The sequence below is a fragment of the Uloborus diversus genome, chromosome 3, assembly GCF_026930045.1.
Source record: "Uloborus diversus isolate 005 chromosome 3, Udiv.v.3.1, whole genome shotgun sequence".
Lineage (NCBI taxonomy): Eukaryota > Metazoa > Arthropoda > Arachnida > Araneae > Uloboridae > Uloborus > Uloborus diversus.
The window spans coordinates 43,755,852-43,780,967 of NC_072733.1; the positions used below are offsets into that span (position 1 = coordinate 43,755,852).

A 25,116-nucleotide genomic window follows, 5' to 3' on the forward strand; every position below is an offset into this window, starting at 1 on the left:
CTATTTTAGATAATTTTTTAGAACAATTTAAGTAAGATGGGGTAAAGTGGTCATAATATTAGGCTAAGCAAATATTTTTCTTCTAATGTCACTTAATCGTTAAGTATAAGGCAGATATAAATTAAATATTAATTTCACTTAATATATATATTGTTTTTACAGTAAACGGAATTGTTTTTACAGTAAATATACGATGCATATACTTGTGTAGGCACTTGTATAGACGTATTCACATAAGTGCACCAATAAATACGCATATGCGTATCTGCAAGTATTTTTAATCAATACAGATATACATTCGGCTATACACGTATATACTCGCTTATACTCGTATATATATAAACACATATATACCCAGGTAGATACGCGTATGTACTCGAGTAGACACTAACATACAAGCATAGGATATACAAATAAACAGGGTGAGTTTAAACTTTTGAACAAATTATTAAAATGTGTTAGAGGGGAGGATATGAAGCAAGAATCACATAGAAGGAACATATGGTCACAAACAGAATGCTGACGCGCTACATGCACGCAAAGCCAGCGACTGATTAATGCAAAGAGGTCACAAATTTATTACACACAGAGGATTTTACACAACATTTTAGGTCTCAAGAAAGTTTTAAAGCGATTGATGAAATTTGTGGCCTGCAGCTGTAAAACATGTGTGTCGCAATCACAAACCACTCTCTTTCGCAATAACGAGACTTTTGAAAAAGCTTCATCTGTCGCTGCGCCTTTGTTGCGACTATATGCAGTCTTTTAACAACTGCTCTAAATATTTCTTAAAAACTAAAATGTTGGGGGTAAAATCATCTTTGTGTAACAAAATTGAGATTTGTTTGCATCCATCAGTTTCTGGCTTTGGGTGCATGTAGCGCATCAGCGAACATAAGTTCCTTATAATTTTTTGCTTCTTATCCTCCCCTCTCACACTCCTTAGATTTTACCTAAGAGCTTGAATTCATTATGTAGGCATACATGTATATAAGTTATATACTAGTGTATACATACATCTACTGGTATATGCACGTAAATGTACGTATATACGTCTATACAGGTATATAATCGTGTTTGCACGTATACATACGTATATACTCGTGCTTCACAATGTATATATATAAGAGTAGACGCGTACAAACACGCACTGGATGTATCCACGTATTAACTCGTGTATACCCGTAAATGTGTGTATGTACACTTATATATGCGTGTATACGTCTACTGTACACGTATATACTCAGGTATGCACGTAAGTACTCGAGACACAAGTGCATACACGCATATGATGTTCGTTTACATGCGTACACACCCGTACGTAAATGTGACATGTACGTACACGTGACACGTATATACTCGTGTAGACATGTATGCACTCCTGTAGGTAATCACTTATACATGCTTATATACCAGTGTATACGCGTATACACTTGAGTAGGCACGTGCATGCATGTATCTGATGCATACATATATCTACTCATATATGAACGTGTTTACTAATATTTACACGGCACGTATATACTCGTGTACACACACATATGCTTGTGCATATACTTGTAACTATAAAAATAACCGAAATTTACAAATATTAGGGTTGTTTATAACGGTTTTGCATCTATTTGCAACTATGACCACTTTACCCCATGCTATGACCACTTTCCCCCACCCCATGGGGTAAAGTGGTCATAAATACAAAGGGAAAAGAAATTGTTATAAAACTACTTAAATCAATATTTATTTTCCTAAAACTCAATGTGCTGTGTTCTTTAATAATGCAATGTAAAATAAAAACAAAAAAAGTTAAAATGTTTAGAGAATTTATTGTATCTATTACTCACATAAGTTGAAAACCTACGATTTTATGACCACTTTACCCCACCAGACCCTATACTTTTGCAAAATATATTATCTGTCTCTATCTATTTAATCTACATTTTTTTTGTCTAAAATATTATATTTGTATTAAAACATCATACTCATACATTATAGAAGGGGGACGACTACGCTATGCCACTAACCCTCCTCGTAGTTTTTCAGAAAAGGGATCGCTAACTTCATTCCGTGCTTTAAAAAAAGAGAAAACTTTTGCAGTGCTTAAAAATTAAGTCAAAAATAAAAAACACATAAATAAAAACATTAAAAGCATTTTTTCTGTTAAATTTAAAAATTGAATTCGATCATAAAATATTATTCAAGAATATCCGGGAATCTCTGTATTATTAAGATTACTTAACAAAAGAAACACACGGATATACGTTTCACATGTTTTTAGCTGAAAGAAAGAAAATGTAACATAAAAGAAAATTATGCTAACCGTAGTTGAAAACAAAATTAATAGATTAAAGGCCACAAATTTCCGAAAACGCTAATATAGCCTGTCGCCCGCCCTGCCGCTGATATATATTTTGAGAGTAAGAGTGACGAGTAATAGTAAAGAGTGTAAAAGTAAAGTGAAAACAATAGTTTTAAATGCTTAAAGGGAAAAAACGGAAATATTGCAAAACTATGTTATGCAGGGCCCAATTAAGATATCGAGGGGCCATAGGCCAAATATTTTTTGGGGGGCCCCCTGAATTCAAACTGTATAACTTTAGCCACTGGCTGAAACAACCTTAGCCATAGAATAAACACTAAAGTAATTTCAGCCATGTGGGGTCGCTAAATATCGGGAGCTCAAGGCCACGACCTAGTTCGCCTATTCAGTGATCAGGCCTTGATGTCATGAGATTCAGGGGTCATATAATATGCCTGCATCGATTTAGTCAGAAGGGGGGAGGGGCAGGGAGAGGCTACTGCCCCTCTCTAAAGAGAACCTCCGACTCCCTCGCTCATTCCAAATGTCACCAAAGATAATTTAAAATTGCAATTTTAGGATTTCAATTTCGACACTTGACGAAAATTGCATCAAATGCATTTTTAGGGAAAGAGGACTATAATTTCAAGCTATTTCCAAAGTCCTCACTGGGGGGGGGGGGGGCTGCTAAAAACCACTATCTTGTTGCGCTCATGTTTGTCCCTCCCTAACAGGAATCCTGGCTATTACCATGGGCATATTTAAATTATATAGAAAAGTTACGTCAGGTGTCACTGTAAAGTACCACCTCTGTAAAAATGTTGAAAGTTTTTTACTGAGGCCACAAAATTTGGATTCCAAACATAGTCCGAATAAGGCCCGAACCCCAATGTCATTAAATATGGCCTTGAATTTCTGAACAAAAGTACATTGGATGACAAAAATGCAAAAAAAAAAAAAAAATTAGTTTGTTGTTTGCCCTTTACCTGCCCACCACAGCAGAATGCAATGCTCGACACTGAAAATGCATCACCAACAAGGAGTTGTCCGGTAGGGATGAAATTTGGCAGATTCAGATAACAGAACGACAACAGCGTCGACTCAGTAGGATGTAGGACCTCAGAGAACGGCAATGCAAAAAGAAAGACATATAGGTACAGAGTCAATAAGCGTGCGGGTGGTGCCTTGAAGGAATGGCTCTCCATTAGGGTGGTACGAAAAAATCGATTTATTTATTTCGGAATCGCGTTACCTCTCAAAAGTTGTAGTTTGATATCCTCAATTGGGAAAAAATAATAAAAAAATTCTAAGCTGACATCTTCAATTCGCGCATGAGGCTAAAAGTTTGAAAAAGCATGCTAAAAATTGAATTTTTCAAAAATTAATAAATTTTTTTTTTTTTTTTTTTGTAACGCACCAGCTCAATTTTTTTAAAAACTGTTTTTGTTCCCAACACTCGATAAAATGAAAAAAATATGTTTGGATGCGAGTTGGAAATATGATATGAGATTGGTGGAATTTCGATCCTGCCCCCCCCCCCCTGATCTTTGAAAAATCCCTGTGTGCGTCAATGTCTTGATAGGTTTGTCTCTCACTTTGTAACTATAATATGCATTTATGAGCTTGAACTCATAATTTGCATCAAAGCTCCGATAAATTAAAATGTTTAAAAGATGTGATAATGTCTATGATATTAATTTTTTTTTCTATATATGAACTCTCAATAAGAATCAACATTAGCGTCAAATACGTCATTATAATGAATCTCTTGCTCGAAAAATAACTAAATCACCCCCGTCCTCACTCCACACACGAACACACACACACACACACACACACAAATAACCAAAATTTAAGAAAAGTATGCAAAATATTAGTATAGTTTTTAAAGTATTTTTCTATTTAGTTTAACAGTAAAAAATATAGATCAATGTTCCAAAATTATTTGCCCAATTCACTAATAAAAACAAACTCACTAATAAAAGTCACTTTTCAAAACTATAATATTAATAATATGTATTATTAATAATTCGTACTTTCATGAAACCATAGTTACTTGTCCTTTAAAATAATCAAAAGTTTTTATAATCGTAGGGCAGTCTAGCTTCTTAAAAACACAAAATTAAAAATATTTGTTGTTTTTTAATTAAATAAGATCAGTAGTTTCTTCTAATTTATGTGATTCACTTAAACATACGTATTAGTTCCTAAAATTGTTACTAATGAAAAGCACTATTTTTAAAGTTGTTTTCTTTGTTTTCCCATTTTCTACAGAAAAACAATGTCTTCACAAAGACGCCATCTCAATTCTTTAATGCGTTTCATATTTTCTAATTCTGATGCGATAAAAGTAACTTTTTTAGCCCTCTATATCTCCCAAGTTCTCTAAAGCTATACGTTCAATTGAGATATCACAAAGACAAGCTTTTTATCAATATTTATCTATGCTTGTAAATCTGCTAAATGTGTATTTTGAATCGCTAGGAAATAGTGAAATATGAGATTGGAGGGAGGGGGTAGGAAGATATCTTTATCAAGCTTTTCAGCACAAAACGTGTTTTGCTTTATCATTAATCAGTGCGCGTCGGTGTTCTAAATTTCGCTCTTTAATGTAAGTTTTTATGTCATAGCCTCCTCCCTCTTCCAAAGCCCTAATGCTGTAACAGGAATGTAAATAATTGGCATTTGATTAAGAACAGTAGATCCTCGTTTTACGAAGAGCTAAGTTCCATAAAAATGCCGCGTAGATCAAAACAGCGCAAATTAAAATTTAAGAATAGAGTCAAAATAGGTATCCAACCGCGTTTTCTTCAACGTCTTCGACATCATTTTGTTATGTATCATGTTCTCTACTCTCGTATTTTTTCGTGATCGGACTGTATATATCAGAGATCCATCAACATTATTGTGATCATGATCAGGATGTCCACGTTCAGAACTTTCTTCCCGAATTGACTTCAGCCATTTATCCATAATTAATTGAGGATTAAAAAAAATATATGTTGAAAATCATCGACTAAAACAAACAATCACACGGCAATATAACAACGTAAAGCAAAAATCCAGTGTTCTCGAAATAATCGAGAGTTAAGTTTAGTTCTGCACTGCCTCAAAAGTCAGTGAACGAGATGTGATGAATTCTCTAAAACAGTATTTTATACATTTTAAATCTCACATAGATGACTCATTTAAATAGTTCCTAACATTATTTAAAAATAACCCAGGGAAAAATAATTCTGCCGGATCTTTCGAGCAATGAGGTTTTAAGTGGGGTTCCTCAACGATCAGTGTTAGGGCCTGTTTTGTTCATTGTTTTTATGAACGATATTCATAAAAATATTTCTGGGAACATGAATTGCTTTTCTGATATTGTCAAAGTTATGGGGAGTGTAGAAAATGAAGAACAAGCAAATCAGCTGCAAGAGGATCTAGATCATATTACGGAGTGGGCTGATAAACGGGGTATGGCTGTTAATGTTGGGAAATGTCAAGTGCTACATTTAGGGCATGGAAATAAGTGTACAAGTTATTATTTGCAAGGTTCAGTCATTAGTCAGGCAGAAAAAGTTACTGATCTTGACGTTTTAATAAGTCAGGATTTAAAGTTTAGCCAACAGTGCAGCATAGATAGTAACAAAGCCAATAAGATGCTTGGGTTTATCAATAGATCTATTTCAAACAAATCTAAAGAAGTTCTTCTGCCCTTATATAGAAGTTTGGTAAGACCTCATTTTGAGTTTGCTGTTCAGTTTTGGTCTCCTTATCTTAAGAAAGATATTAATGTATTGGAAAGGATTCAAAGGCGGGCTAACAAGGCTAATAAATGGACTTTCTCATTTAGACTATGATTCCAGGCTTAGAGGCTAAAAATGTAGTCTTGAGCAAAGAAGAGACCGAGGGGACATGATTCAGTTGTTTAAATTTATTAAAATGAAAGATGTTACGGGACTAAAGTTTAACACTGAAAACAGGACAAGGGGTCATTGTTTTAAGCTGATATTAGGAAAAATTATTATTTTTGCTGGGTAGTGGAACCTTGGAACAGCTTACCGGAGGAAGTGTTAATGAGCAAGGGAGTAGATAGTTTTAAGAGGTCCATTGATCTTCACTGAGGATTGTGAATTGACTAGGACTAATCTAGCTGGGCCCACAGCCTGTTGCTGGTCGTCACTTTTGTATTTGTATATCTCCGGCGAGTCGCTATTCTTATAAGGCAAACTGCTTTACCCATGCGCAGTCGGTTTCTGAGCATCAAGAGCGAGGCAGCCAGCGAATACGCAAAGCGAGTTGGTAAGTGGCATACACACTGAAGCAAAATATAACGTATGACCTTCGCAAAAGAATGGCTCTTAACTTCTAGAAAAGTTACTAACCCCTGTCCTGACGCATAATAAAGTTGCTACAAGTGCTAGAAGTGACCAGATTCAATCTATATTAAAAACGGTTGAAAAACCGATGTCCAATGTAAGGCAGTGTTTCCATATTAAAAACAACGTCTTTCCCTCTCGTCGAAGGACGTAAGAAAAAAGATTTCGACTTTGGCATGAGGTTTGACAAGAGTGGCACGTTTCGCGAAGTTTATATAAGTTTAAAATTGGAGCTGAGAGTTGAATATTAAATCGCTGTTCAAGAAGGAACTTTGTGTCCGAAAATGTGAACACAGCGACAACTAGAAGGCAATGTTTGCTGGCTGATGAGAAAGAGAGTGGGATGGGAAGTGTGATAATTTCTGGCGACCCCTTAGAGCAGTAAAATTCGTATGACCATGCAGTCGTTTTACGCGAAGCGGTCAGTGAATTCCATAAGGAAGGACGACAATTCTGGCTCTTTAGCCTGATGAAAAGGAAGTTTGCACATTTTCCCCCGAAAATTGCTCCAAATTGTTTTAGGGGTCAATTGTTTTTATTCGTTAAACTTTAGAAAAATTATGTAAACAAATTTGACTTTTCCGTAACTTTTTATTGTTTTCCGTACCGCCGTAATTTTCCCACAAATCCATAATAGTTACAGGCAAATCGTAATACTTGGCACCTCTGTTGTCTTGGCACCTTTCGAATTGTTACAAGTCACCACTTAGCCGCTTAATACTCTTCACACTATACTACCGGACCCCCTGCCCCTGTACTAACCACTACAATTGGTTTAAACGGTTATATGGAGCTCTGAAGAGCTTTCGCTCCAAACCAGGAGCCGAGCAACCCCTAATCCAGCACCCCTGACGGGTTTGATGTGAAATAGAAACTTGGATGATGTTGAAACTCAGCTGGTTATGGGTTTCTGGTTTGATTGGGGGGGAGGGGGGTTGACTGGGTTTTTGACTTGATTGAAAGGGATTCGTTCCAATTTGCTTCATGGCGTGATAGTACGGACAAAGAAACATCGAATTTTGGAAATAGAAAAAAAAAAACACTTTCGACAATTCCTGGATTGAGCTAGTTTTGATACAAAACGGCTCACAAGAAAGGAACTATGTTAATTAATTCAACATTTAGCTAAAGCATTCGCATTCTTCGGTAGTTACTAATCAATTATCCTTGACACTGATTAATAATATTGAATGTTATGGTTAGATACGATCCAGTGTATGCAGAGCTACAGAATTTAATGAGAGACTTTAAATTAATTAAACCCACTGTTAAATTGCCTTAGAATTGAAAAACTCTAGCCTGTGTGTGGAGGCTAGTTATTTTCCATTTTCTACGAGAAGGCATTTCGCCCCACCTTATCGCACGCAGAATTCCATTTTACACGGAGGTGGTCGTTAAACGTATTATTCCCCTGCTTGTAAATGAGACAATCAGACAACCTTAACTTTGGTGTGCATTTTAATGTGCAAAATAAGTTTTAGTATTCTTTACATTACTTTCTTCACTTGTCTGTTGCTACTTTCGTTATTCTTACATTTTAAAAACTGCTGCTTTTACGACAAAATGCTATGATCTGAATATGCCTTCTGCCGAAAACAGAGAAACAGAATCATCGGATACCACGTGATAAAGGCGGAGTCTAGTGCCTTCTCGTGGAAAACGGACAATACTTCAGTCGATGGAAAATTCAAGCAACTGTTCAGTGATCTTTAAGGCCATGTGCTGGTATGTCTACCGGTAGACAAATCAATGAACAATTCGAGAAGAGGATTGGATAGTACATTGATTTGTCAACAGATTCAGTCGTTTCTATCATATCAGAGCATTCTCTGACTCAAGTTTAGGCTTTCCTACTTTTGTTTATCATTTCAAAATTGAATTTAACCTCAAAACGTAATAACTCAGAACTAATAACGATGTACATTTTTCGTGCACAATATTTGGCTCTAACATTTTCAGTCTTCACTAAATCGATATGTAATTATCCTTAGTTCTTATTCTGTGGAAGCACTACAGCCCCTTACAGGCCTTGGCAGCCTGAACAACGCTCCCTTCTGGCACTTTCAGTCACACACACACACACACACACACACACACCAATTTTCAATTTTTAGAGTCTAAGTCCTTTTTCATTGTATTCTTAGTCTTTCCATTATGTAAATAATGCGAATTTTCAGAGTACATATAAGTTCCTTTTACGCCTTCGTGTTCAAAGAAGTGGTTTACTTAGATTAACTAAATTAAGCGAAAATGTCAATTCCATAAAAATTTCCTTCTTTCCAATAAACTTAGAAAGTTCGTATCATCAGTTGATTTCCTTCGTATTACAAATCACAAGATAACTTTGTCTTCAATACATGCCATCAGTGAACTTGGAGATCATTATCCGTACTTAGTTCAAGGGTTTTATGTAAAATATGTTTTAATGATATACACTTCATCAATAAGCTACTTTAAAGTATGAAGGGAAAATCTTACCTTTTTGAAAATCTTCCCAGATTTTACAACCTCTTCTTCTTCCCCTAAAACTTCTCTTACTCCGAAGCACTTTTTCTGTCCGTATTTTTCGACTGCATTTTCGAATAATTTATCCATTGTCTGAATACCATCGTCTGTAGGAATGCAATGGTGAACTTGACGTATGTAGCAACTGTAAGGATCGTTTTCAGCTTCTAATTTTGCCTACCAAACAATAAAATCTTTAATACATGAAGGCAGAATTTTATTTGCTTTCTATAGATTACAGTTTTGATACGTAATGCGAACCTTTAAGTCATCGAGATTATTTTTATAAAGCAACATTTTTAAAGGTTGAAAAGTAGCAAATTAAGATTAATAATGATGATATAGTAATAATAATAGTAAGAAGAAGAATTAAACAATCTTCTTCTTGTACAACAGAAATTATTTTAAAAAAAATCTGATTTCTGGTTGAGGAAGGATAATCAGTATAATCTTTAACAATAACGATTACCGTAAGTACTCAAAAATCAGTAAATATCAAGTCCATCAGCATTCCAACTGAAACCAATTTAAATTGGGAGAGAGAATGAGAAAGAAATAGAGGTGGGAGGGGGAAGACAGATTAAGACCCTCTTGGCACGAAAAATTAGTTTAGGAGAAACATACACACACATTTTAAACTTTCGCAACGGAATTTGCAAAAATGCAGTTGAGGGAGCCTCATAAATAAAATTCGTTTAAATTGTATGTGAAATATGCAAGTAAATTCCTGATAGGGCCCTCTTGGCCTAGTGGTAATTCTTGCCTATGTGTGGTACAGGAGGTCGTGGACTCGGTTCCCACTCGGTACCTCATCATGGGTATGATTTCCTTTCTCCGAGCAGTAAATCTTTCCTGTGTCATCTTGTCTGTTGTACTCCGTATGCCAGCACATTTTTTTAAAGTTTAACTATCAATTTTTAAAGATTTTTCTATCTAATAAAATGTCTAGTAATGTTATAGAAAGAGCAAAAATCTAATTGAACGAAAAGACGAACACAATGAAAATGAATACGATCACAATATAGTAAAAAAATGATGATAATTTCCGAATTTCACGATTAGAAAATGAAAAAAAAAAAAAAAAAACATATAAATGACATTTTAAATTACGCCAAATTTATAAAAATACAGTTATTTTCCAAAAGGCATGAGAGGGACAATACCTCTCCTGACCCTCTCAAATGTCGGACCTGTCCCCTTCCCCCTAACGAAAAAGAAATAACAATAAGAAGAGTGTATAACTCTAGAAAACACACTTGTATTCCACATAATTCTATGTTTTGCCAAATTTTAACCCGATTCACATGTAAAATCTATCGATACTCGTCAAATGATGTCTACAGGTGGCTTATATGTAACTTGAAACCACTAAAAAAATTATTTAGACCATTTAATTGCCAAAAAACTATCAATTAAACATCGCTCTAACCCTATTCCTACGAAGATCCTATGCTGATTCTCCCTTAGCAACGCGCATAACAACGGCATGATTGGAAACTTCCCCGAGTTTCTGGCAACCCCTGACGTTGACGTTGCTAAGGAAGAAACAACATAGGATCTTCGTACGAATAGGGTTAGAGCGATGTTTAATTGATGGTTTCTTGCCAATTAAATGCTTAAATAATTTTTTTAGTGGTTTCAAGTTACATATAAGCCACCTGCAGACATCATTTGACGTATATCGATAGTTTTTACATGTGAATCGGGTTAAAATTCGGCAAAACATAGACTTATGTGGAATACAAGTGTGTTTTCTAGAGTTATACACTCTTCTTATTGTTATTTCTTTTTCTTTGGGTGGAGGGGAATAGCTCCGCCATTTGAGAGGGTCTGGAAAGACATTGCCCCTCTCCCCCGCTTTCGGAAAATTGCTGTATTTCTATAAATTTTGAGCAATTTTTCGTCTTTCGATGCAATATGCATTTACTGTATATGATTTATCCCCCCCCCCCCTTTGCAGAAAAATTTGAAATGACGATATTTTTTTTTTTTGAATCCTGTTTAAAGTTTTCTAAGAATATGATTATAATTATTTTCTTCGGGCGGGATTTTTTTTTTTTTTTTTTAATGGTATAAGTAATTTTTTGTTTGGGGAAGGAGAATTTTTCAGTTTTCTCGATTGAGATGCTTGTTTGCATTGAAATTATTTTTTTTCGAATGGGAGGGGGGATGTTAGGTTACATTGTCCTTATTCTAATGCGAGTTTGATTGGGATATTTTAGTTTAAAAGTTTTTCTTCTGCGAGAACACACACGTAATTTAAGTTAAACTCCAATTGAGCTCTATTCCGAATAGGAATAAAAACTAGCTTGAAGAAATTAACAAAATTCTCATTGAAGCTAGGAAAAAAAACTAATATGTATATCCTTGTCCCCCCCCCCCCCAAAGAGCAATTACTTAAAACTACGCGCAGCAAGAAGAAATATCCCCTCTCCCCGAAGAAAAAAAGAATTTAATTGAACTATGCGTTGCAAATAGTAGAACAAACTGAAATTTTCAATGTATATTTATGTATATTGATACAAAAAGTATGTATAACAAGTAGAGTAAAGTAAAAATCCCCCGCCTCGGAATACAAAAAAAAAAAAAAAATGATTAAAATACTCGTGACAATTTGAAGAAAACACGCAATTCTACCTTTCCCCCAAAGAGCCCGAATGAATGGAGTTTCATTAAAATATGCATTATTACTGGAACAAATGCAGAAAAATTCTCCCCCCCCCCCCGTTCCAGGTAAAGCTGACTAGGCTGACATGGTCTCTCGTCTTCTAAAGAAAAGAATGCATACAATTCAATTAAAACTACTCCTCTTCCTAAAAAAAAATAATAATAATTAAATTTCGCTCTAAACTTTAAAAGAAAAATCTCACCCCCCCTCCCCCAAGTCATGATATATCAAATTTCCTTGAAGGGTACGTGCAAAAAGGAAAAAGTCAATGTACGAGTATGTTGTGTCGAAAAACAGCAAAAATTACGCCAAATTTATAGAAATACAGTTATTTTCCAAAAGACATGAGAGGGGCAATACCTCTCCTGACCCTCTCAAATGTTGGACCTGTCCCCCTCTCCCCCAACGAAAAAGAAATAACAATAAGAAGAGTGTATAACTCTAGAAAACACACTTGTATTCCACACAATTCTATGTTTTGCCGAATTTTAACCCGATTCACATGCAAAAATTATCGATACTCGTCAAATGATGTCTACAGGTGGCTTATATGTAACTTGAAACCACTAAAAAAATTATTTAGACCATTTAATTGCCAAAAAAACTATCAATTAAACATCGCTCTAACCCTATTCCTACGAAGATCCTATGCTGATTCTCCCTTAGCAACGCGCATAGCAACGGCATGATTGGAAACTTCCCCGTGTTTCTAGCAACCCCTGACGTCACACTAAATGTGTCTATCTCGCTGAGTGGCGTATTCAGTACGCCGTCGTTATCATATGCAAAAACGATTGAGTGAGCGAATGCGTCCGTGTGAAATCTGAATAGGGAAGTATCAACCTATCAAATATTCCAATTTTAACTATTGCACATTGTTGACAGGCTTACAAAACACAAAAATTCACCATGGCCGGATTTTTAAAACCAACGATTGATTTTTTATGAATTTTTTAAAGAGCGATGCGCAAAAAAGAGGTGTGGCCTAAAACGTCAGCAGCTGACATCATTTCCCTGTTCCGATCAGAGCTCCATTTCCATGCCGTGTTGCGCCTACCAGGAGGTGAATAGCACTGTCTTTTTCAGCCTTTTTAAAGCCTTTAACCAGCATTTGTTCCATCATGGAGCTAGGATTCACGAAAGGTCAATCCAATAACCTTCCTCAAGTAAAGTCATTCTTGGTGTTTGACTTTTTTCGAAAGGACGAGAGATTTAATGTCCTAGAAGTACGGGGAGTGAAACAACAAAGTGTCACCATTGTTATTCTTTAAAATTGTACGTACATATCCGTCTATGTTTGCAGTTCATATTATTCGCTTTAGTTTCCCTTATCAAGATTGATCATTTCCATTTGTGAGTCGATGGTTTTTTATCTGAATATATAAATTACAATGTAAGAGCGCTATTCCAGTTCTTACTGGAATAGCGCTCTATCGCTACTCTATGCGCTGAGGCGCGCATTTTGTAACAACCCTACTGCAATTGATTCCAGTACTAAGTTTTAGAGCAGTTTTTGCATGAGAATTTTTCGCTTTGTTGGCGATAAAAGTTGATCTGCTTTTTTTTGTGGAAAATTGTTTTAAATCCATTAATACATGTTTATTATCCTTGAGTTTTTGTGCAACTTAGCAAAAAAAGGAAAAATATATTTTTTTGCTCTTTTGATAAAAATAATAAATTTGAAAATGGTGTTCATTTCATACAATAAGTATTTGCATGTGAGAAAGGTCTTGTATATATAGAAACGCTTCTGGTGATAAACTGAAAATGTATTTTTAAATTATCAATTTGTAATAGTTAAAATTTGAAGATAGTTTGAATGTTAAAAAGAAAGTATTAATAGTTTTTGCATTGTTATTAAAATGGTAATAGTAATGCATCTATTACTTTCTATTTAAGTTTATTGTGAAGGGTTTAAATTCCTTTGTTTACTTGCATTTTTTAAAAAATATCTCATATGCTTATTAAACATTTATTTATGAACAGTTGTGAACATATATTTCAAACTGTATTTCTCACTTGACGTAGTTTTTAATTAAAATGCAGTGCAAATTTTCATTTTCAAATTTTAATTAATAAACACACTTGAAAACACTTGTTTCGAAGATCCTGCTGGGACGGAACAATAACAAATCGCTTGTGAGGAGTTTTTTTAGATGTAGATACGCATCCAGGAACGAAGCAATACTTGTAATTGATTCTAGTAGCCATGACAAAGAAAATCAAATTAAAAACAATCGCAGAATGCATTAAACCCTACAGACAGCAAAGGATTTTCACTAGCATTTTATGCGCGCTGCTGTTAGAAGGCTCTTGTTTTCCCGCGCTTTCCCCCAAAGATCGCCAAGCACTTCTTTGTCCCAGCCAACCCCGCCGCTTCGCAGCGCGGCAGTGACGTCAGTCAAAGGACTGATTTCGTTAACAAGCAAATGACGTCACTCGCGCGTAAACCGTAAAAAATTATTTAAAAAAAAAAGTATTAGTCGTATCGTAAAATGTTTTTCGCAGATGATATTCATGTATGTTACTCTATCATCTATACATATAATAAAATAAGATGTTTGTGTGTGTGTGTGTGGCGCGCATCCTGGGAAAACGGTAAGGCCTAGAAAGATGAAATTTGGTATACAGGTGCAGTTTTTGCTGAAGATGTGCACCTCGGGCTGTGATTTTTAGCACTTTTTAGTACTTTTAACCTCACAGACCCCGATCCAATCGTGCCAGACAAATATTTTTTGTACTATAGTGTCGGAAATTTAATTTTAAGTATGCTGAACAATTTTGAAGATAGAGCAATTTTTGTATTTTTTATGAATTTTTGAGAAAACCTTTATTTTGCTTTTTTTTTTTTCTGGGTTTAATTTTTTTCTAAACGCATCCCGCGAAGAATATAATAGTCTCTTTTCTACAATTTTACTATGTAGTAGCCAGAACATTTCGTCCTCTACAGAAAAAAAAGTTTTCAAAAATATTCAATTTTTTTTTTTTTTTTTACAATTTTTTAAAGACAGAACGAAGATATGCGCTATCGCTTCACCGAAGATCTGCTGTCCGCTGACCGCTTCGAATGTGACGTAACGCACCCAAATGTGATCTAACTGAAGTAACTTGCCTTTTTCTTTCCTTCCTTTCGAAGGATTCATTCGCTTTTTTTTCTTTCTAGGTATTTCATTTGTTTCTCCCCCCCTCCCGGACGTTTTGCTAAGCATTCGATTTCGGTTAATCAGACGGACCACATCGGGACGGGATCGTTTTGGCCCCAGTCTCTCTTTTTTTTTTTTAATTTCAATGAAAGCGATGATTTTTATACTTTTGCAAACTCCGGGTACCACAGAGACACCAATTTTTGGTGCTATTTTAATAAATAAGTAAGCGAGCTTTTTTTGCATGATTTTCTTTTTGTTAGGGAATAAGATTGGAAGTTATATCAAAATAAATAGAGATAGATGAGAAAATTTAGAGATAGATCGAATAGGTAGACAGGCATTGAGTGTACAAATTTTTTTTTTTTTTTTCGAATTAATACTTTTCTTCTTTGAAAAAAAGATTGTTAATTACTATCAGAGGTAAATTTGCATGGATCTAGAGAAAGATAAATCTACAGGTCGATGAACAGTGAGAGATATAGACCCGTTATTTAAAGAACAACAACTGGAGGGGGGTCATAGCCCCCCCCCCCCCCCCGCCGCTACGATTTGAAAACATAATGCATTCACATAAAAACAGACGCGATTTTTTTTATTTTTCGACTTCTTGGCGTAAAATGGTGAATGACAAGTAAGCCAAACAGCCGCCACAGGCGGCTGCTTGTATATAAATAAAAAAAGATTGTTAATTACTGTCAGAGGTAGATACGCATAGAACGTATCGATAGATAGATAGACAAATGTAGAGGTCGATATAGTAGATGGACAGCAAGAAAGAGACATGCCCGTCGTTTAAGGAACTTCAACGGGGTGTCAATGCCCCCCCCCCCCCCCTACCCACACACACACACACCGCGACTTTGAAAAAAACAATGCTTTCACGTAAAAGTGGAAGTGTTTTTTGTTATTTTTTGACAAAATTTGCATGAAGGGTAAGCCGTTTGTGTCTCCCCTCCCCCTCCTTAAAAAATATTCCAAACGACGGAACTGGAGATAGATCTAGAAAATATTTTATTCAAATTAATAATGATATAGATATAGATTGGTTGATACCGCCACGAAAATTATTTAGGCAGCCGCCGAAGGCGGCAACATTGGCGTAAAAGGCGAATGATAGTATTGATATATAGAGAAAAACATTGATTAATACCGTCGCTAAATTGTTTAAGCAGCCGCCGAAGGCGGCAACCCTGGCGTAAAAAGGCGGCTAGTATAAAAATAAAATTAGAAAATCGAATACTTCCCTATTCGTGTTAAAGAAAATGTGTAAGTAGTTTCCTTTATGAAATAAGAAAATCAACGTCCCGTAATCATTATTATTCAGAAGTCTTTCATTACATTGAAACTCATTTATTTCAATGCAACTCATTCGGTACATTTCGCGGACATAACAGAAGTCTATCTGTAACAGATTCTTTTAAAGTTCTGTTCCGCAGTGTGTTCAAAAGAGCAATTTGTCACTAGAAAATGAAAGGTTTGATACCCCGTTTCTCCATTTCTCCCTATTCTCGGAAAAAGAAAAGTCTTTCGGTTCTAAAAAAGCGAATAAAAACTCAATAGAACGTCGAGCTCACCAGAATATCGGTTTTAATGGACTGAAAACAACAAGCATGTCTGGATTGTGAGGATAAGATATTATTTACAGAAATAAAATTAAAAAATATGAAGTAGACAATATCGTAATTTTACTACATAGGGAACGGGAAAAAATGAATGGCAGACGCTGGATATAGATCAGCACGAGACAAGAAAAAGCTTTATTTTATTTTTATTTATGTATGAGTAGAATTTATGTAAGCGGAGATTGATAAACCTCTAAAATTAAGGGAAGCTCAGTCTCAGTTTGTGGCCCACCTACTTTTTTAGAGTTTTGTTCCAAATTCTGCGCACTTAAAACAAAATTTGCTAATACTACAAATATTATTCTCCAAAATGGCTCACAGAATTCAGAACAGGGTTTATTCTTCCCTACCTCCTCAAGATATCCAAATGTTGTACATATATGGCTGCACATTCGTTCTAAGGTTAGTTGCTGAAATAGATTTATCGCTTATAAAACTACATCATTCCGAAGTTTGGTGATTTCTCACATTTTAAAAAAGCTTAAGGAGTCCACATTTTCTGAAATTAATTCCCATTTGTACTCAATTTTTGCAGAATTAACTGAGTTTTTGATTGAGCCAGGTCCAATCTTTGCACTCTTTAAAACTGCATATAATAAAAAATGTAATTTTATATTAGTTTCTGATATTTTCGTGCCCCCTAAAGTTTTAAAGAAAGCTCAAGCTTCCTGAGTCTTTTCAGCCCTGTATCTAAGGATGGAAAGTTATATCTCTTGACGGAGTAATAACGTGTTGTTAAAGATAATTACAATTCTTTTAAACATCTTTTTGTATCACGATCTTCTTTAGAATAGATTAATTTTTTAAGGTTTTTCAGTCTTACGTTTAGTGTATGGAAAACTAATATTTACGCATGACGTATTCCGCTCCTCTAATTTACGAAACTTTAAAAATAAAAAAAAAGAATACTTGTAATTATAAGCATTACAAAAAGCTCTGGGGCAGTGAGCTTTGAAAAGATCAATCAAGAGAAAAAAATTTACAGATCAATATGAGCAGAAAATGGTGATTCACTTCGGCTCGCCAAAATTTGCAATCGTAGATCCGATTTTCTGAATAAGGTATTTCTGGATATGGGAACTTGAAAAGGGCAGTGGAAAAACTTGGCTCTTTATTTTTTGAAAATATTCAAATGTTGCTCTTAATTACACATGATGAAACCAAAGAGTTCTTGAAACAAGATTTTTTAGAAAAAAAAAAATTCCGAAAGTAGACGGATTAAAAACTTAATTCTTTAAAAAACGACGTTGGCGAGTTTTAATTTCGACATGATGAACTAATTTCAATGCAAGTCCAACGGCAAACATTTTCATCAATGAGAACATTTTAATCATTAACAAATGTTGGCTGATTGATCCCGAATGTAATCAGTAAACATTTTAATCAGTTTGAATTATCCACAAAAAAACGTGCAAATCAATGTATGTTCAAAATCATTACGAAAAAATAATGAAGTTGTTTTTTACATTTTCGTTGATCCGATTGCGGAAAATTTATCTTTCCGCTTTTTTTTTTTTTTTTTCTTTTTACATTTACAATTCATTAAGAAATTTCGTGATATGTACAATCACTGTTTCTGAAACAAGAATGTTTTTCTTTAAAACTTGCAGATAAGAAAGTTACGTAACTATTTTAACTCTTGATTACTAGCGAAAAACAATTTTGATAAATTGTGAAAAAGAAATCTATATTCTTTAAGCAATCTAGCTCTAAAATAAGCAAATATCAATAGATTTCACATAAATGGGAAAAGGGATGAGAACTTAGTTAAAATTTAACTTTGTTTTATGCTTCGAAAGAACGACATTGTGAGTGTACTGATAAAAAACGTTATCTCACACGAATATTAACTTCTAGTTGCGAGTAAGAACCAAGCGTCTCCCTTGCTTGCAACTCTTGCCTTGCAAAGCTGCAGCTATCCAGAGTCTTAGAAAACTATTTGCTATAAATTACATCCCGCACCCCCCCTCCCTCCCTGCAATTTCATGGCAAATTGAACACAACTAATACATGTTTTTAATTAAACCATTTTAATAATAATATACGTACTATGAAATGTAATTTCATTGAATTCCCGGACATTAGAAACAGTTCATTTATTCTTCATAGTTTAGGGCGTCTGTACAACCCTTACAGTTCTCTACACCACAAAATGTTTTATATTCATCATGGGCGCCCGTATGGCTGGGGCGACAAGTAGGGGCTCAACCTCCCCCCCCCCCCCCCCCCGCCTTAGAAATTAGAACTTCCTTGCTTTTGGAACTTTTTTCTTTGCAAAAATGTAAAAAACATTTCCCCTCCTGCCATTAATGAATAAGTAATTTAAAATGTAAAATTTTAGTAACTCTAATCTGCACTGAAATCGGTTTCCATGGGAAAAAATATCCCACTAAACCATAGGGAAATATCTGAGCCCCTCCCCCTTCCCCCTCCCCCCTCGTAAAGTTTTGCATATGGGCGCCTATGATATTCATGGAGGGAGTTGAGCTTTCTAGATCTATGAGACTCAAGCCAAAATGGACCCGGAGTGAGAAAAAAATTTATCTTCATATACTTTTTTCTAAGCTAGACAAAAATAACAGTTTTCGTGAAGGTGACCAATGGATGGAAGATCAGTGTTCAATACATTTTTTTCTATGTTTATTCAAAATAAAAATTTATTTAATTATATTTTAACACGCTCGGTCAATCATTAAACCGGCAGCTAAAGATGTATTTCACAACAGTGAAAAGTCTGCATTAGTCCAACTTGTAGCAGTTCGGGAAACTGGGATTTTACGGCTAAATAGATGAAAACCCGATAAATCCCGAAACGTTATACGGAAATAATTAGTGACGTTCCGAATTTTTTTTTTTTTTTTTTTTTTTTTTTTTTTGCAGTGCAGCAGCAACAAGAGTCTTAGCTACACAAGTGTAAAAAAATTATTTTTATTTTATTGGATGTCAAAAAAAAAAAAAAAAAAAAAAAATGTAGAGCGTTCTGTGTATTTCTGCAATTTTTCGAATTTTTCTCACTAAAGTTTTGTTTCCAACTCTTTTTATACTTTTTTACATCAAAAGAATTAACTCTCTTATAAACACTAAATTTGCACCTTTGAACTGTTCGAAATTGTTCTGAATATGATGAAACTAAAGAAATATATTTATGCACGCATTCTCTACATCGAATGCTCTTTGTCTGAAATCTTGCTTTGTCTAAACAAATCCCTTGTTCAGAAGTTATAAGGGGTTTAATTTATCCCTTGACTAATGTTGAATTTTTCGGAACACGTTATTTAGTCAACAAAACTTTATTTAAATAAAATTTACTTGTGAACGAATTGTTATGGCAATGATCTTTCAAATAAATGATTTCCTCAGAACCAAATGAAATAATAAAAAGTTATGTGGGAGGAAAAATACAAATAAACAGAACAGCTCACATTTTTCCCGTTTATTGTGTTTGTGTGTGAAAATGTCTATATTTTTCTAATAAAAGGACATGAATCTCTTAAGTAAACACTACATTTTTACGTTTGAGAAGACCCAAAATGATTATAATATGATGCAACTAAATAAGTAAATCTATTTATACCCGCTTGAAACACAAAATGCTCTTTGGGATCATATTCACTTAGTTATGAGAAGTTATTAAGAGTAAAAATTTTCTCTAGACTGTGTTGAAGTGTTTGAAACGTTTAAATTTTAACATAAATTTCTGCAAATTGGATTACATACTTGAATGAGTTGCCATGGCAAAAAATTTACAACGAGAAATCATTTGATGTTCTCAGAATTGAGTGATTCCATCAAAAGTTATTTCGGAGAGCGACCATAGACCAACGGACCGGCTTCTTTATCCCATTTATTGAAAGCGTGTTTTGAGAATTCCGTTCTTGATTTCTAAACTTCATTTCATATGTGTTTAGTTTGCTTGATTTTTCCATTTAACGATATTTTTACCATAAATGAAGTCAACGTGTCATTTTATTTAATTTGTTCTATGTTTATTCTTTCTATCATTATCACGCTATAGTCGGGAGACATTAAAGCAGAGCGATATATCCGAAAACGCCATCTAGGTCATAAAAAGTTAAAAATTAACAATTCAATAAACGCAAAAATTAATGACATGTGCATCTACGAAAGTATTAGTTTATTATCATGTGAGGGCGGTTTTCTGAACTAAAAAAAGGAAATTTGTCCAGCCCCCCAATTTTTCTTTTAATTATTGTTTTCTTACTATCTTCTTATTGTTTTATGGTGGAATACGAATTGAAAGTTGCGTCATAATCCGCAACGAATTATGTAGATGGAAAATATGCCATTTTAGTTCATTGATTCAAAAAATAAAGATAAAAAACCTTTTTTCTATGATGGTCAGTTGTAAAGCAGCGTTTCTTTAATGTAAATTTTCGGGAGACTAAGGATAACCGCGATATATCTGAATGAGCGATTTCACGAGGCTCGATGTAATTACTGTATTTATTTTTCATGAGAGTAAGTTTAAAAGAAACCAAAGGCAGTGTTATTTCTACAGATTTTTCGGTTCAGGCTTTGCCTCAAAAAGCGTTAATTCGGAACCACCAAAACTACCACCTGCAGGAGTTCTCTGATAAGTCTGGCAGGGGTAAAATTGAAAGTAAAGCGGGAGAAAAAGGAGAGTATCTTCACTTTTCTAAATTAACCTTTGATGAATATTGTTACTTTCTTTGTTCCTCTAGAAATCAAATTTGGATTACTCCAAAACTAGCTTTTGATCTATTAAATGCTACTTCTTACTCATTTTTATTCCGCTAAGTATTCATAAATATAATTTTATGAATTCTTTTTTGTGTATTTTTCATCACTCACTCTGAATTAAATTATTATTATAGCTTGACCACGAAAAGAAAGCGGATGACTTTGAAGCAAAAACATCATTTGTAATAGGTTGTTTGTTATTATTTTGGAATAGATAGGATTAGCGAGACCATGCCGTTTATTATTCGGTGCTTTCTGGTAGATTCTACCTGTTACAAATGATACAAATAATGTTTCGCTTCAAGGTCATCCGCCTTCTTTTCGTGGTCAAGCTTTAACACAATACTTACTCCTAATGTTGACAAGAAAATTTCCTCAGGAACCGGGTGAAAATCTAAAACATCAAAAATGGTACGGCATTGCGTGAAGTTCAGTGAAAAGCACAAATGTTTGCACCTGGTAGGGAGTTTCGTGAAGTTTGACGAAACGCCCAATTTGTGCACACGGTATAGGTAACGTGTTTATACATCAGTGTCAAGTACAGAAGTTGCACTGTATTAGCAATAAGACTAGCTGAGGCAATAGTTAGCAATGAGACAATTTCTAATGCATTACTATTTTCTTACAACTTAAACTGTCAGTGGCTGATGTTGTAATTTGTGACCAGTTTTCGGAAATTGACTGACTGAAATCCTTACTTCAACTCGCTTCCCAAATTACAACTACTAATGTTAATAATAAGTTGTACTTGACATGTTTAAATGATTAAAATACGGATCGAAATTGCACAAATGATAAAAATTCTCTAATTAATGATTTAATAGTATGAAAACAACTCACCCAAACAACTCTGTTCAACTTCCAACGATGCCATGGTTTGTCAATGAAAAAATAAATAGGTAGTGATATGATGTCATGTATGAGAACAAGAAATTTTATGAACCAGACAGTTATTTTAGCAGGCCATCCATCAAATGCCATTGCCAATGGTCTGAAAGAAAAAAGAGCAAGTGAATGATTCTGAAAAAAAAAAAAAAAAAACATGGACGAGTATTCTGTAAAATTATATTGCCTAAAACTTTAATGTATATGTGCTGAAAAGAGAAAGTTTTTTCTTTTTTTTCCCAGAAGCCTTAGCTTTTTATAGACCTAGTGCAATCACCCGAAATCAATCTTTCATGGACCACTCACCTAGAGGCACGGATGCCAAAGGCACAGAGAATTTCAACGCCCAATTTTCTCATCAGACGGTGAGTACTTGGGCTTCACTATGCGAAATTGCATGAGGCATTTAATTAGGCCGAGAATGTCTAAACCAAATAGGCACTGAATGATCACTAACTTGCAGCATAATCATGCATCAATGGGCATGATAAAATATTTCATTTCAATATTATTTTAAGAATTTTTAAGCTGTATACGTCTGAACAATACGCAAGAAAACGCTTAAATATTTGGGAACTGAAGCATATGTTGGGGAAAGTGGTGCAAAACTGCACCTTTACGCTGTGAAGCGAAATTAAAAGACATTTAGCAATATTTCTACGATAAAAATTCGATAGCATACTTCCTTATATATTTGAGAGGCACTTTTCTGAGTTTGGGAGTGTTGAGGCACATAGTGATTTCATTATTGATATTTTTTTCAATTTTTGCAAAATGGTGGTTTAGTCCCACGGTCTTAGCTGAATCGTCATTTTACCAAGGGCTATGACGCAAAACATGGACATTCATTACTTAGCTGTAATGTAATACTAAATAGAGTGAATTCATATATTTATGTACTTGTTATGAAGTATTAGTGTTTCTAGTTTTAAATAGGATTTTTACCACCTTAAAATCAGACAAAATGCTTCAAAAATTTTCAAAAAATTCCACACCTAAACAAAATGGCTGAAAGACACTAAATATTGCATCAACTACTTTTGTAGCAGTTAAAACTTCAATAATTGATTATATTTTCATCAGATAGCAGAATGTATAGCTCATACATAAGAGAGACCGGTTAGACTTCCATATGCGGTGGTTTTATCCCTCTTTCTTCTAAACATTGCTTTAAAAATAGTAAGCTAAAGATCCAAGAAAATACTGAGTTAAGAATTTATCGTAGAACTCAAACATTTTATTTCACTTCAAACAACTAAACGACGTTTAAAACTGAAATAGATCGGAGGAAAAAGAAAAGGGGGGGAAAAACAGCCTCTCGATAGTACTTTAGCAACTCTCAATACTTTAAAGCTGGTTATTCATTTTGAATTTAATAAGTTATTGTTTTCTCAAGAAAAATCAAGCAAGATGTTATGAAAGCCTGCTATTTTTTGAAATAAAGGTTTAATAATTGCAAACAGAAAAAATAATACCAATAAGAGAATAAGGTTAAAAGCTGCATCTATATGGTTCTTTTAATCTCACAATTTTTTTTTAAATATTTCATTTATATATGTACTTACAGAATTTGACTGCAAATATTTCTTAAACTTTTACCAGACGCTATGCTGAAGAATCAGTTTTTCAATCTGGAAACGCTAAGAATTTTCCAAAGTTCAGTTGCACACTGACAATAGGAAATTGGATGGGATACAATACGATAAATCTATCGCTCTATTTTCTGACTGCGATAAGGCTTTGAAGTAGTTTGATAAGACTACAACTGTGCAGGTTTACTTGAAGTTCAAGATCAATGGTATATTGTTAGATTTGAAATAGATATTCGTTGTCCTGACCTGTCCATAAATAAATTGAAAACAGTTTATTTCACTTCAATTTTTTTTAAATCTTCTAAAACAGTTCAAAATAGAATATGGATTCCATATACGCGGCAGCTTGAAGCAAAGTTATGTAAGTGATAAAATAAAAGTTTTGAATGAAATGGGCAAAATTCAAACCTCCTTCATTGAAAAGTTTTTCTAAATCATGCTGTAAAGCAGAACCAGCCTGGCCAAAACCAGATGAAAGTTTCTCCTACCATTTGTAGTTGTTATATCCTAATTTTTGGTTTTGGCACTTAAATCCCTTTGCTTATAGCTGCACTATATGTATGTTCCTTTAAAGACTAAAAAATACAGAAGAGCGCTTTTTAAATCTGAAGAATTAATCATTAATCTCAAAATTTGGTGAAGAAGTTTACAATATGTTCCCCTCTGCCCCCGCCAAACCCCCTGTTTTGTGAACATAATTTTGTTACAGCCCGTTTATGCCCCAAGACTCCATTCGTAAGGGTTTATCCTGTTTGTAATTACATGCTTAGAGACTTAAAATGTAATTATGATTAGCAGTTGCGTAGCGTAGGGGGGGGGCAAAGGGGGCACTCTGCTAGAGGCGGCAAATTCTGTAACACTACATTAAAATCAAAAAGTTTTTTTTTTTTTTGAGACGGCGCTTTGCTAGGGATGGCGAATTTTGTTTCACTAAATCAACACCAAAAACTTTTTTTTTACTCTTCAGTTCTAAATTATACCAGGAAATTTTTCCCGCTGAGCCACGAGCACGAAATACTGGATGCTAATATGTATGCGGATTATTTATCACTGGAACTGACACAGTAAGACGAGAAGGGAGGGTTCAACAACGTTGAAGCGGATTATAAATATCACAAAAATCGACAAGCAGTCTGGGGCGAACTGGGTCTCCCAAGAGAACGCCAACCTTTACTACCAAAGGGCGAAAAAAAAAAAAAAAAAAACGCGAATGCGCACAGGTGATTGGAGGGTGTAAAAAAAGAAAAAAAAAGCCGAAGGCGCACACGTTCGAGGACGCAAATAATGTAATATAATTTCTTTTTAAAAAATTG

General features: G+C 34.5%; 1 protein-coding gene across 2 annotated transcripts in view; it reads right to left on the reverse strand.

Moving 5' to 3' along the window:
* The window catches only part of LOC129218170 (fatty acid CoA ligase Acsl3-like), a 103,760-nt gene that overhangs the window by 71,017 nt on the left and 7,627 nt on the right, over nucleotides 1–25,116 (reverse strand). Inside the window, exons 1-3 of one of the 2 annotated variants that reach the window (XM_054852385.1) lie at nucleotides 23,777–23,873; nucleotides 22,167–22,317; nucleotides 9,142–9,345 (exon numbers count right to left, since the gene is read on the reverse strand). In XM_054852385.1, the coding sequence (XP_054708360.1) occupies nucleotides 9,142–9,345; nucleotides 22,167–22,307 (345 nt within the window). In that variant the 5' untranslated portion in view covers nucleotides 22,308–22,317; nucleotides 23,777–23,873. Of the gene's footprint in view, nucleotides 1–9,141; nucleotides 9,346–22,166; nucleotides 22,318–23,776; nucleotides 23,874–25,116 lie in introns of those variants that run through there. The other variant, XM_054852384.1, reaches the window with a different exon arrangement.